The sequence below is a fragment of the Camelus ferus genome, chromosome 9 (genome assembly GCF_009834535.1).
Source record: "Camelus ferus isolate YT-003-E chromosome 9, BCGSAC_Cfer_1.0, whole genome shotgun sequence".
Taxonomy (NCBI): Eukaryota; Metazoa; Chordata; class Mammalia; order Artiodactyla; family Camelidae; genus Camelus; species Camelus ferus.
In genome coordinates, this window is record NC_045704.1 from 15,130,348 (window position 1) to 15,144,059 (window position 13,712).

General features: G+C 48.6%; 2 protein-coding genes and 1 long non-coding RNA gene across 8 annotated transcripts in view; 1 reads left to right on the forward strand and 2 right to left on the reverse strand.

The window, feature by feature from the left end:
* Positions 1-5,680, reverse strand: part of LOC102513538 (serine/threonine-protein phosphatase 5) — a 26,894-nt gene extending 21,214 nt beyond the window's left edge. Inside the window, exon 1 of one of the 2 annotated variants that reach the window (XM_032485736.1) lies at positions 5,453-5,680. In XM_032485736.1, the coding sequence (XP_032341627.1) occupies positions 5,453-5,645 (193 nt within the window). In that variant the 5' untranslated portion in view covers positions 5,646-5,680. Of the gene's footprint in view, positions 1-796; positions 1,074-5,452 lie in introns of those variants that run through there. The other variant, XM_032485737.1, reaches the window with a different exon arrangement.
* LOC116665668 lies at positions 1,072-12,510 on the forward strand. Its single transcript, XR_004322295.1, has 2 exons — positions 1,072-1,137; positions 11,291-12,510. It is a non-coding gene; the product is annotated as an uncharacterized LOC116665668 (long non-coding RNA).
* HIF3A (hypoxia inducible factor 3 subunit alpha) overlaps positions 5,935-13,712 on the reverse strand; it is a 27,321-nt gene continuing 19,543 nt past the window's right edge. For all 5 annotated transcript variants that reach the window (XM_032485733.1, XM_006191156.3, XM_032485734.1 and 2 more), the window contains 4 exons: positions 10,402-10,673; positions 9,349-9,466; positions 7,268-7,349; positions 5,935-6,073 (listed from right to left, as the gene is read on the reverse strand). In XM_032485733.1, the coding sequence (XP_032341624.1) occupies positions 5,976-6,073; positions 7,268-7,349; positions 9,349-9,466; positions 10,402-10,673 (570 nt within the window). In that variant the 3' untranslated portion in view covers positions 5,935-5,975. The remainder of the gene's footprint in view (positions 6,074-7,267; positions 7,350-9,348; positions 9,467-10,401; positions 10,674-13,712) is intronic.

The window sequence follows — 13,712 nt, forward strand, 5'->3', positions numbered from 1 at the left end:
CCCTATTGGGGTTTTTTCAAAGGACACATCCCAGCTTATTAATATTTTATTATTTACTTGTGCATTGTCTCAAAGAAAGATCTCCTGCTGAAGTACAAGCTATAAAAGGATAGAGCCACATTTGTCTCATCCCCTGCTGTATCCCCAAAGTCTAGCACAGTCCTTAGCACCTAGCACGTGCTCAATAAACGTACTGAATAAACGGGTTGAATGAATGAATGAATGGGTGCCCCCACATCTTTACTTTCCCAAGAACTTAAGTCATACCATTCTTGGGACTGCATCACCTCTACTCCCAGAGCCTGCTCCTAATGTAACCCCGAACCTCCTACTTCTTTGCCCTCCCATCTAATGATCTATCTCCCATTCCCACGATTCCCTACTCTATGGGGAGTCTTCCCCCACCCCCACTTGGTGTCTCTCCACTGGGGTCTCCCCACTTAGCGCCATCACTCCGCCCCATGTCACTACTTGGTAGCGCCCTCTTCAGGTCTCACGTTTGGTAGTGCCCACGTTACCGTCCCCCTTCCGCTTCACACTTGGTAGCGCCCTCCTCAGTCTCCCCACTTAGTAGCACCCGCTCGGTACGCCACTTCTAGGTACCACCTCTTCTCTCAGAAGCCCCCTCTGTCGCCCCTTGGTAGCGCCATCCTCGGCCTCCCCACGCCTGGTCACTTGGTAGTGCCTGCCCCGCGCCCAGGCTGCCGCTCCGCGTTGCCATGGTTCCGCGCGGGCCCGGCACCCCTTGACCTGGGCCGCTCTCCACCCTCCCTTGCTCCCTCCAGGGCGGGCGCACCTTTGAAGTAGTCGTTGGCCTGCGTCTTGAGCTCCTCTGCCCGCTTCAGAGCGCCATCAGCCGGGGGCTCGTCCCGGGGGGGCTCAGCACACTCAGCCCGCTCGCCCTCCGCCATCGCCATGCCGCAAAGCGACCCCCACCCTGGCAACCGCCGCCAGCGGCACCCGGCCGAATCGTCGCGAAGGAGTGCCGAGTAGCCGCTGCTGCACAAGTGTCGTAAAGCGCGGGCCCCGAAGGCGCCCTTCGCGCGCCTGCGCGGAACCCTTTCCACATAGAGCGCGCGGAGGACAAGGTGACCAGAGGGCCCCCTGACGGCGCCCTTCCTAGAATGAGCCAATGGGGTAGGCGAAAAGGGGCGCGCGGGGGAAAGAGGTCCGGCGTGGCTCCCCCTCCCAAAGTTACCATGTTCCGAGCCGTATAAGTTTCTCAGGGTCCTAAAGTGGGATCTCCCCGCCGTCTTCTCCCGTTGGTAGGAGGGTTGCGAATACCGCCAGTGAGAGTGACTTTCCTGCGAGGCGGCATCCTGCAAAACGCAGAACTGGAGCCGTGGGTCTAGCCCTACTGTCGATTACCTGTGTGACCTTGAACAAATCTCTTCCTCTTTGGGGTCTCAGTTACTCCTCTCTGAAAAATGAGTGGTTTCTCAAACCAACAGAAGAAAGGGTCAGTGTTTCTAGGTTATTGACTAAAGGTGCCCTGGATCCCCCAGCCCTGAGCTAGGCTCAGAAGTTTGTTGCACCATCTCCTTTCTTCTCCCTCGCCCCCCACTGACCAGCCTTCCATGGCTCCTCAGTGCCCCTAGGAGAAAACCCAAACTCTGATGTCCTAGGAGACCCTGAATAGTCTAGCCTCAGCCAGCATCTCCAGATCCCCATTCACTGTACACTGTTCCAGACCATCCTTTCCGAGCCCACAGCTGCTACTCATGCTGTTGCACTAAGTCCTTTAAGGCTCTGCTCTGGCTCCCCTCCTGGAAGAAAGCACAAGCTATTGCACCTGCAAATCTTGTCCTGTCAGTATGACCCTACCACAGCCAAAAGTCATCCTAGAAAGTAAATACTAGTATCATCTCTATCTTACAGATAAGGGCATAGATTTGCAGAAGTCAACACACCTGTCTAAGGTTATACAACAAGAAAGTGGCAGAGCCAGAACTTGAACTTGTCCCACCTAATTCCTGTGCTCTCAATTCCTACTCAACTATCTCTTTATGCTCCAGAGCCCATCTTGTGGATTAGATTTCTGAGATTTTTTTGGTCTCTGTGGGAAGAATGCCATAATGGATTTGAATCCTGGATTTGAGTCCAGCTCTTCCCTTCCCTTCCCTGCTATGTGACCTTGGACAAGTGATTATTGTCTTTGAACCTCAGTTTCGTCCTCTGCAAAATGGGGATAACAACTGTGCCTACTGTATAGGATTAAAGGAGAGATTGAAAAGCACATAGGTAAAGTGACAGAGGGCCTACCACAGAGTAAGTCCTCCATTATAAATATTCAAAGTGGGACAGAGTAGAGCTGTGGTGGGGGTGGAGGCTCTTAGGAGGTTGTGAGAGGACCTCACTCAGCTTGGGCAGACAGAGAAGACTTCTTAGAGGAGACATCTGAACCAAGATCTGAGTAGGAGAAAACTAAGTGTGTAGGGGGGGAGGCATTTAAGGCAGAGAAAACAGTAAATGCCAAGGCTTAAAAGTGCTTTTCTTCCTTTGAGAAAACTCCTTTGTCAAACATAGGAGAGGGGTTATGAGGGTTACATGACAGGACAGGCACGGCCATCCACACGTGAATCTAGAGACACACAATCTTTTGTGCATGTGTGTGCACACACACACACTCAAGGACAGAGAATCATATCACACAGAGATCAGTGCACAGAATTAGTGTCAAATAGTCCCATACGGGTACACAGAATTGCAACACCACACAGACAACATGCAGGTACTGAAAAAAAAAAATGCCTCCTACACTCAGGAACACAGAAACCCGAAGTAATGAGAAACACACAGAAGGCTGAATCATTTCACCCAGATACTAATACACGTAGGAGGAATTACAACCCTCCCCATACTCTGGTTCACAGAATTATGTCACAAATGCACACACACAGGATGAAAACATCACCAGACACACAGTATTACATAGATCTACACAGGAACACAGTGTCACACACGGAATCACAGAGTGACATGGACACCCTGTCACCCACACCCCCTGAAGTAACCCCACAGATGAGTCAACACACAGAGCTCTGGTGCCTACCAAGGCAAGATCTTTATGGTGGTTTAGAGATTAGTGGATTTCAGAGCCAGCATGGCTGGTCTAGTCCCTTCCCCTCCCCTAGCCTAGCCCAGTTCCCTCCAGGGAGGGCCCAGGTCACCCCCTGAGGGAGGGAGAGGTCAGACCCTTCTTCCCCCATAGCACCAATCTGGACAGGCCATCCCTTGACAAAACAGTGAGAAGTGCCTTCCAAAAGGGGGTTGAATTGGGTTGAAAGAGGGAGGTCTTTTCCTGTGGAAAACCAAAAGTAGCACCATCGTAGAAAGGTTGGGGGGTAACGGGGACACATAGGTGGTAGTGGAGTACTGAGGAGTCCTGGCCTCTCTCCCCACCCTGTGATTTGTAGGTAGGGCTGTGCGTGTGCCTGTGCGGCTGGGGAAGTCTCCTGGGTTGCGAGGGAGCCCCAGGTTCCCCAGATACCTGGGGTAAAGTAAAGTTAAGTGCATCTGGAGGGCTGAGTTTGGGGAGTGGAGGGAGTTTTGAGGCAGAGAAATTTGAGGGATATGAGATTGAGAACCTTGAGCATGAAGTCCATTAGCACAAGAACCTGGAGGGTAGGGATCTGGAATGGGAAGACTTTAAGACAGAGGAGGACTTGGAGCCAGTTGAGTTGGGTGGGAAGCCCAGAATACAGTTAGGAGCATGGGGTATGGAATCAGGGAGTCAGAGGTCAGAATTTAGAATCAGAGGAATCTATAGGGCAAGGTCCAGATTCTAAAATCAGAAGCATTTGGAGGCTGAATTCGAGAACCAGAAGAATTTGGATCTGAAACCAGAGGCAGTTGGAGGCTGTGAGGCCTAGAATCAGAGGAATTTATAGAGTAAAGACTAGAATTTGAAAAAGTCTGAAGACCAAGTTCTAGGATCACAGGGATTTTGGAGTCATAAGATCTAGAATCAAGAGTTTAGAATTACAAGGTCTAGAAACAGAAAAACTTATAAGGCAAGATCTCTAATTAGATGTTTGAAGACCAAGTTCTAGATGCAGGGTAATTTGGAGTCATAAGATCTGGAGTAAGGAGGGAATTGGAGATTGTGAGGTCTAGAACCAAGGGGATTTATAGGATGAGGTCTGGAATCAGAAGACATTTGAAGTCAATTTCTAGAACCAGAGAAAATGGAGATCATCAGATGTGGAATCAGAGGGCCATGGAAATTGCAAGTTATAAAGTTTGTATAGTCTAGAACCAGTCGGTGATAGAAGTCATGAGGTCTAGAGCAAAAGAGAACTGGAACATGGTGTCTAGTTCTGAAAGTGCTGGTTCTAAGATCAAGACATGAAACTCCACAACATTATAAAATGACTATAACTCAATTTAAAAAATGTTAAAAAAAAAAAAAAAGACATGAAACTCATTTTACTTCTTTTTAGTGGGAAAAGCAAGTCTCGAGTGTAGAGTTGGAAAGGAATGAGCTGGGCATCATGAGGTTTAGAATCAAAATGATTTAGGCATTAAGAAGTCTGGATTTGGAACCAAATGCATTACAGATCAGGAAGACTAGAACCAATTCAAAGCTTGTGGTTCTGGGGGTCCAAAATCAGGCAAAATCATTGGTTGTAAGATCTGGAGTCAAGAGGAGTTGGAGCATGTGATACTGAGAACAAGGGAGATTTATGGGGAGAGCTCTAGAACCAGAGGAATTCAGAGAGTGAGCTCTAGAACCAGAGGACCCTGGTTGTCAGAGGCTCTGGGACCTGAGGGATTTGGAGGTTGTGTGGCCTAGAACCAGAGCACTTTGGAGACTGTGAGGTAAGAAAATAGTTAGAGGTTGTGAGATCCAGAATGAGAAAGAGCTGAAGATTATGAGATCTGAAATGAGAGGTTTGGAGGATCAAGGTCTAAACCAGACAACGTTGGGGCTTGTGCAGTCTAGAACCAGAGAAGACCTGAAGTTGTGTGGCCTAGAACCAGAGAACATTGGAGGTTGTGCAGTCTAGAAACAGAGAAGGCTGGGAGTGGCACACTCTAGAACCAGAGAAGGTCAGAAGTTGTACTGTCTAGAACCAGAGACAGTTGGGAGTTGCACGGTCTAGAACTAGAGAAGGTTGGAAGTTGTGTGGTCTAGAACCAGAGAATGTTAGAGGTTGTGCATCCTAGAACCAGAGAAGGCTGGGGTGGTGCAGCCTAGAACCAGAGATCAGTGTGGTGTGGGCTAGAACCGACAGGGTTGGAGGTTGTATGGGCTGGAAGCAGAGGTTAGAGGCTCCATCTGGGATAGGAAGACCACCAGAGCAGTCAGTGTCCAGGTCAGACTGGGGCTGGCAGAGGTCCAGAGTGGAGGGCTGGGCAGAGCAGGGTGGCCGCTTGGGAGGCTAGGGGTTCAACCAAAAGCCACTGGGGGTGAGGTCTGGCCCAGGGGCCTCCCCTCCCCCATTGACACCTGCGTTGGTGGGAAGATCAGAGTCCTGCATTCTTATGGCCTCCAGGCAATTCAGAACGACTAAAAACACATCATGAAAACAATAAAAATAAAAAATAAGAATGAAGGAAAGATGGATAGGAAAAAACATGATTATGGTTATCAATACTCCCCAGAGCCCAGAAATCCAGATGTGAACCCCAACCTCCCCCATCCCTAATTACCAAAAATAAAGCCAAGAGAGTTGGAGAAAGGGGTGAGGAGATCAGTACTGAGAACCCCAAGGGAAGTCCTGAGAGAAGGAGGAGGGGGCTAGGGTCCCCCTCCCAGAGGTCACTGAGCTGAGACCACCCCAGAGAGCCCCCAGACGGGGTGGGGGGAGCAGAGGGATGGGAGCTGAGGTAGGCCCGAGGTGGGTGGGGGTCACAGAGAGGAGAGAGGGAACCCCTCTCCCGGCACCCCCATCCTGTGCGTTGGCTGCCAGCTTGGAGTATGGTTGACATCCATTCTGGGGAGGAGAAGGGAGACAGGCAGAAAGGCTGGCTCAGTTGGCCTGCGCCAAGCTTGCCGCTGGCTGGAAGTGACTCCTGGGCTGGGCGGGGTCCTCGTCTGGGTAGAGAGAGAGCAGAGAGGGGCCCAGGCCTGTGGGGGAAGATGGAAGGTAAACCAATGGGGAGGGATCACCCCAACCCGTCTTCCCTTCCTGACAGTTAAATGTGGCTGGTGAGGCAGGCACGCCTGGATTCAAACAGGAGTGAAATCTTGGGCAGTTTTGCCCTCTGAACTTCGGGTGTCTGGATGTTAAGAAGCCTGGAGCCAAATGCTGCCTGAGTTCGACTCCAGGCTGTGCTGTTTACTTGCTGTATGACCTGGGGCAGGTGACTTTACCTCTCTGTGCCTTAGTTACCTCATCTGTAAAATGGGCTTATCACAGCACCTCCCTCCCAGAGCTGTTGTGAGGGGTAAATGAATGAATCCCTGTTAAAGTGCTTTGAGCAGCACACAGTGAGCTATCGTTATATGGTAAACCGGGCTACTTTGACCGACCTCACTCATGAAAATTCACTCATTCAAAAAATATTTATTGAGCACCTACTGTGTGCCAGGCACCAGGGACACAGTGCTGCATGGGACTGACATTCCAGTGAGGGGCGTCAGTTGCGTCATGTACGTAACAGATTTAGCACAAAGCTCGGCACAGAGCAAGTGCTAGATAAATGTTAGCTCGTTATTAACAAATATGTACCGAGGCCCTGTGCTGCACAGTCACTGCCCAGCCTCGCACACACGGTAGCCTACAACAGTGACCAAGACTGGCAGGGCCCCTGCCCTCGGAGGGCTCACACCTGCACGGAGTAGACAGCCAATACTCAAATAATGACACAGACTCCTATGTAAATATGGACCGTGATGAGTGTTATGAATCATGAGCTTGGGAAGTAAGGGAGAGCTTTGTGGAAGGAGTAGTATTTGATCTGAGAACTAAAGGGTGCGGTGATTAAAAATAGAGGGAAAAGCATTCCAGGCGGAGGGATCAGCATATACAAAGGCCCTGCTTACAGCCTCCTCAAGCAAGATGACTTCAAAGCCTACTCAGTGCCAACAGAGGCTTGGCTTCCACCTCAAGGGGCAGCTTTGGCCAGCCCCTGCCTTCCCGAAGGTCTCCTTTTCCCTCTATAGTGCCCCTGAGAAGAGGGAGGGGCTGCCTGTTTCCACTAAGGTCATGTCCAGCCACTGACCATACCCCACCACCCTCAGAATTGCCCCACCCTCTAAAGCACCACCTGTGGGAAGAGGGGGACCCAGGGCCTCTCTGTCTACTGGGTTGCTACTCACTCATGGGCTCATTCAGTTCCAGGAGGTGGGTGCTGGGATCCTGCTGGCTCCCTGAGGCTGGTCCTCCTGTCAGAAGGAAACTCTGTGGGACAGAGACAAAGCCACCATCATCAGCAGCAGCATCACATCCAAGGAGGCAGGATGGTTCCGTGGTTAAGGGCACTATGGGCTGTGTGACTTTGGGTGAGTCACTGTCCAGGCATCCTCCACAGGTCCCTCCAGAGCCTTGTTCTCCCTTCTGTGCCCCAGCAAGCTGACCCATGCATGTGGACTCCATTAGTGTGCAACCTTGCTCTGTGTGTTCCTTTTGGGTTCATGTGATGGGAGATACCAGCAGGCAGGAGGAAGACAAGGGGTACTGGATCTTCTAGCTGCTTCCCTGCTGGGCCATCGTGGGTTGGCTGTGTCCCTCCATGGAAGGTTTCAGCTCTAACAAGGTGGTCCCTACTCTATCTAGGATCTGGTGACCACCCCCTGCCCTGGGCCTTCAGGCTAGGGATGCTGCCAGCTCATTGATGCCTACACCTTTGCCAACAGTCCGGTTACTAAATTCTCCTCAACACCCCATCTGGGCATGCTGTTTCCTGTCCAGATTCTGATGATATGTTTGCTTAACCTCTTGTGTGTAAACGTGAATGATAATACTAATAATTCAAGAGTGGTTGTGGGGTTGAATAATTTAATGATGCAGGGCCCTGAGTACAGTCAGTGTCTGGCTGTAGGCACTCAGCAAATGAGAGCTGTTGATATTCTCAACCATCCCCTCATGTTCCCTTCATGTTCCAACTACCCTGTTCAGAGTGAGGAGCCAGGGTCACTGCTTGTGTTTGGTTTGTCTGTATTCTACCATTTACCAACAGCCCACTAAAGATCAGCTCAGGGCCTGATTTCACTGGACCTCATGCCAGTCCTGTGAAATGTCACTATACCCACTTCCCAGATGAGGAAACTGAGGCCAAAGTGGTAACGTCACCTACCCAATGTCTCACAGTTATTAGGTGGTGAACCTGGGACTCAAACCCAAGTCAGTCTGACTCTAGTGTCTGTACTTTTTTTAAAAATTGAAGTATAGTTGATTTACAGTGTTGTGTTAGTTTCCCATATACAGCATAGTGATTCAGTTATACATATACATACACATATACATTCTTTTTCAGATCCTTTTCCATTATAGGTTATTACAAGATATTGAATATAGTTCCCTGTGCTATGCAGTAGGACCTTGTTGTTTATCTATTCTGTATTAGTATTTTGTATCTGCTAATTCCAAATTCCCATTTTATCCTCCTCCCTCCACTTTCCCCCCAGGTAACCATAAGTTTCTCTTCTATGTCTGTGAGTCTGTTTCTGTTTTGTAAATAAGTTCATTTGTGTCATTTTTTTTTAGATTCCACATATAAATCATATTCTATGATATTTCTCTTTCACTGTCTGACTTACTTCACTTAATATGATCATCTCTAGATCCATCCATGTTGCTACAAATGACATTATTTCTTTCTTTTTTATGGCTGAGTAATATTCCATTGTATATATATATATATATATATATATATATATATATATATATACATATATATACACACACTGCAGCTTCTTTATCCAACCATCTGCCAGTGGACATTGCTTCCATGTCTTGGCTATTGTACATAGTGCTTCTATGAGCATTGGGATGCATGTATCTTTTTGAATTAGCATTTTCTCTGGATATATGCCCAGGAGTGGGATTGTGTCTGTACTTTTAGAGCTACACTCATAATCCAAGGCCAAGACACGTGCTGGGTTTGGGAAGGGAAGATCCATGGGAGCAGAGATTCCTACAGGTATTTACCCTTGCCATTTCTCCCCTTACTCTGCTTATTTTTGCTTCTTAATACTTACTACCAACTTATATATATTTGCAAAGCCCTTCCATACCTATTACCTGAACCAGCAGATCAAAGTCCTAGCCCCAGTGGATGACTGACCATCCATTTGACCTCTGGCCAGCTCCTGTCCCTCTTGTTTTCCCATCTGTAAAACAGTAGGGTTAAGCTTGCTAGATTCTAACGCCAGAGAACCCCACAACTCCCCATACATACCAGGCTGAGCGGAGGCAGCAGGAAGTTTTCGGGTTCTGCGCTGGGAGACCGTTTTGGGGGTCTCACTCCCAGCAGCTCCATCCCCTCGGCTTCGTCCTCTGAGCTCTGGACCAGGGTCCTGGGGGAAGACAGGCAAGAATCTCAGAATCCAGCAAACCTGGGCAGGTGTGAACACCAGTGTGAGCAGGTGTGAGCATTCATTCCTTCCCCCAAGCACCTGTTATTTCTTATCCATCCATCCATCCATTCACTGGTCCATCTTCCCATTCATCTAAATGATCCATCACCCACCCATCCACGCCCACAACCTCCACCCATCTATCCTTCCAGTCGTCCACCTAGCTATCCGTCCACTCATCCACCCACTCCCCATCCATCCATCCATCTACTGTATTTCCTTCCTCTCTCATCTGACAAATCTCTATTAGGCACCCATGGTCTATCCAGTGCCAAGCTGGGAGCCTTGGGAAATAATGAGATGTACCCATAAAGGCCTTCTAAGGATAGTACAGAGACCACCCTGGAGATTAAATGGGCATGTGTCCACGATGTGGAGAGCAAAAACTTGAGTATTAGTAATCTCGTATCTTTGGAAAGGGTTCATGGATCCTCTGAAATTGCAGAATTGTGTGTCTGTATGTGTGTACAAATTTTCTTGGGGAGGGTCCATAGCTTTCAACAGATTCTCAAAGGCGTTAGGAAACTTAGTTCAAGACAGTTTCTCTGACACTGTGGTAATGTCCTCTTAACTATGACAAAAATTGTTACTAGGCCAGATAGAAATATATTCTAAAGGAGAGGGCCCTGGTTGACTGGTAGGATTTGGATAAACAATGAGTAGAGGCCACTCCAGAAGGAAAGCACAGCCTCAGCAAAGGCATAAAGGTTGGAACAAACATGTTATGTGCTGGGGACACTGAGGCCTGGCTGGAGCAGAGGTCAGGGTAGGAGGACTGACGAGGGATGAGGCTGAAGTAGGAGGCAGGGACAAGATGTGGTGATCAGGGACCTTCTCTTTACTTCCTTTATATCCTGCCCTTTACTGCGGCTCACCTCTTCCGAGCCCCAGCCATGGGGGAGGATGCTGACGGGTCCCCTCTGGAAGGGCTGGAGCAGCTCAGCCGGGGGTCACTCCCCCAGCGGGGCAGCAGGGAAGGTTCAGGGGTTGGGGGTGACATGCCGTGGAAGCTCCGAGCCCGGGGCCGGGAGACAGCCCCTGGAGGTCTGTGGTACGCCCTGGGTAGCTGCTCGCTGGAGTTGAGCTGGAAGTCATCATCCATGGAGATGTAGGGGGCCAGCATCTCCAAATCCAGAGCATCGACGTCCTGCGGAGGGCAGGAGGGAGTTAAGAGCATGAGCCTTGGCCTTAGGTGGACCTGGGCTGGCGTCCCAGATCCACCACTTCGGAGCTGTGTGCCTGAGGTCAAGGGTCTGAGCTTCAGTGTCCTCATCTGTAAAACAGGTAGAAGGACTCTACGGTAGCCAGCTGCTCCCAAGGATCCTCACCTCTTGGTATTCACACCCTAGTTTAGTCCCCACTACAGTGGCTGAGGCTGGCCTGGTAACAATATGCTGTTGAGATGATGGTGTGTGGCTTCCAACATTAGCTTTTAAAGATACCGAGGCTTCCACTGTTGCTCTGCTCTCTCTCTCTCTCGGGTCACCTGACAAGAAACACATCATTGCCTGGGGTGGGGGTGATATCATCCCTGGGGACATGAACGCTTTGCACGGGGGACTCTCGCAGTCCCAGATTCCACCCTCTGAATCTCTTCCTCTGGCTATAATATTTGTTTGCTATAATAAAACTCTAATCATAAGTATAATGCTTTCCTAAGTTTTATGCCTAGTGCTAGTGAGTGAATTACTGAACCTGCAGGAATCTGTTGGAATCTCTGAATTTGTAGGCAGCTGGTCTAAAACTGACACCTCTTGCCAACAGCCGAGAGAGATCTTGGAAGTGGATCTTCTAGTCCCAGTCAAGCCTTCAGATGACTGCAACCCTGGGTGGGATGTCTTGATTGCAACCTCATGAGAGACTCTGAGCAAAAGCCACCCAGCTGAGTGACTCCCAAACCCCTGACCATCAGAAAGTACACAAAGTAATACGTGCTCATTGTTTTAACCTGTGAAGTTTGATGGTAGTTTCTCATCCAGAAATAGAGAATAAATAAGCTTTTGATACTGAGAGAGGGGTGTGGCCATAACAAAAACCTAAAATGTGGGAGCAGCTTTTGCACTGGGCAAGGGTGTGGGCTGGAAAGACTTTGGAAGGCCTGTCAGAGGAAGCCCAGATTGCCTTGAACAAGCCATTAGTCAAAACCTGAACCATGAGGAGCCTGCCACTGGAGGCTTGAAGGGAAGTGTCATCAGAAGCTGGAAGACAGGAGTTTTGGTTGAGTAGTGGCTGAAAGTTTAGCAACACTGTCACCTGCAGTTTTATGGAAAGTAGAAAACATAACTAATGAATTGAGTGATCCAGTTGAGGAGATTTCCAGCCAGAACACTGATTTCTTCTTGCTCCTTGGAGTAGAAGGCAAAGGGAGAGAGAAGATAAAGGAAGAAATGTGCAACATGAGTCTGGAGCTTGAAAGCCTTGAAAATTCTCAATTCCTCTGTGTACTAAAGAATTAACCTTACCCCCAAAAAGAGGTTCCTTTGTCCTGGCTCCTGGGAGGTAACATCTGAACCTCGGAATTTCCTGAGTGATAGGTGTGTCTTTGCTACTCGTGGGAGACCCCTTGGACCACACCTGGTAGTTTATGCTGATGACATGACTCAGGATGGGGACTGGCCATACTGGAAAGGCCAACCACGTGATTTGAGGGCTAGGGCTCTGGGCCACATGAAATCAGACTGACCTCCAAGGAAAGTGTGTGTGTTGGAGGAGGTGGAGTTGGAGATGGAATTCAACTACATCGGCAATAACTCAACTGATCATGCCTACATAGTGAAACCTCAATAAAAACTCTGGGGACCAAAGCTGGATTGGCAGTATTCCATGTGTGTTGCCACACATCAATGCCTGGGGTGGGGGTGATATCATCCCTGGGGACATGAACGCTTTGCACGGGGGACTCTCGCAGTCCCAGATTCCACCCTCTGAATCTCTTCCTCTGGCTATAATATTCGTTTGCTATAATAAAACTCTAATCATAAGTATAATGCTTTCCTAAGTTTTATGCCTAGTGCTAGTGAGTGAATTACTGAACCTGCAGGAATCTGTTGGAATCTCTGAACTTGTAGGCAGCTGGTCCGAAATGAGGGTGGCCCTGGGAACCCCCAAACATGTGACTGATGTCAGACTTGGCAGTCTGGATGACTGTGCCACTCACCTTGGGTTTGGCTGACTCTGGGAACTCCCCAGATATCAAAGGATGCTAAAATTAAGAAATGGTTTCTAAAAAGAAAAGAAAAGAAAGAAACGGTTTCCAAGCAAAGAGGGCACTCTCAGGAAAGCACAGTTTAAGGATGTAGCCCAGGGTATGTCTCTAAAATTCCTTGTTAAGACTTCAGAAAGATAGATGGTCCCTAGAGTATCTTTCAGTCAGATACAAGGTTCTCTAGTGGATGTGTCTCATGGATCTTCTCAGTCAAACAATAGGGCTTCTATTAAACTTCGGGGCAGTGTCACTCAGCCATCTCAGCAGAAGCCCAAGGTAGAGAAGGGTTTATCTCAGAGATTTGTGGATATGACTTTTGTCTAATGGAGTGAACTCCGAAGAGATTCATGTAAGAAATACACAGTGTTTTTCTTAACTTAAAGAGAATTATATGAAGTTTTTATGAATTTTTATGAAGAAATATTGCCAGCTTGGACTGAAAGGGACAGAGATGGTATAAAATGAAAAGAGACCTTTGGACCATCAAAGTTCTATAAGCAGGAAGAAGGTTACAAAAACCACTCAGCTGCAACTGCAGGTTACCTTTTTATGAAAAAAAAAAAAAAAAGGATGACTCAGAGTGAAGTGCCAAGAGCCCAGAGGGTGGAGCCAAGAACCATGGAGAAAAACTCCTAGGAAGTAGTAAGAATGAGTTGACCCAGGAACTTTTGATATTTGCCCAACTGGATTTCAAAACTGCTGTTGACCAGTGTGCTCTCCACACTGGTGTGTATGTTGGGTTTGTGGGTGACAGGTAACTTGTCTCTTTAGTTCACAGGCCAGCAGATTTGAAGTGCTTTGCCACACCTAGACCTGATTTAGGTGATGAGATTCTGGACTTAAAGCTGACACTGTAATGGGAAGAGACTTTGGAGGGCCTTGGGAGAGGGTGAGTGTATTTTGTGTGAGAGAGAGACATGAATCATTGGAGTCCCTAGTGATCCTTGCCTTTTGGAGTTCACCCTTGTTTGTGTTTGCCTT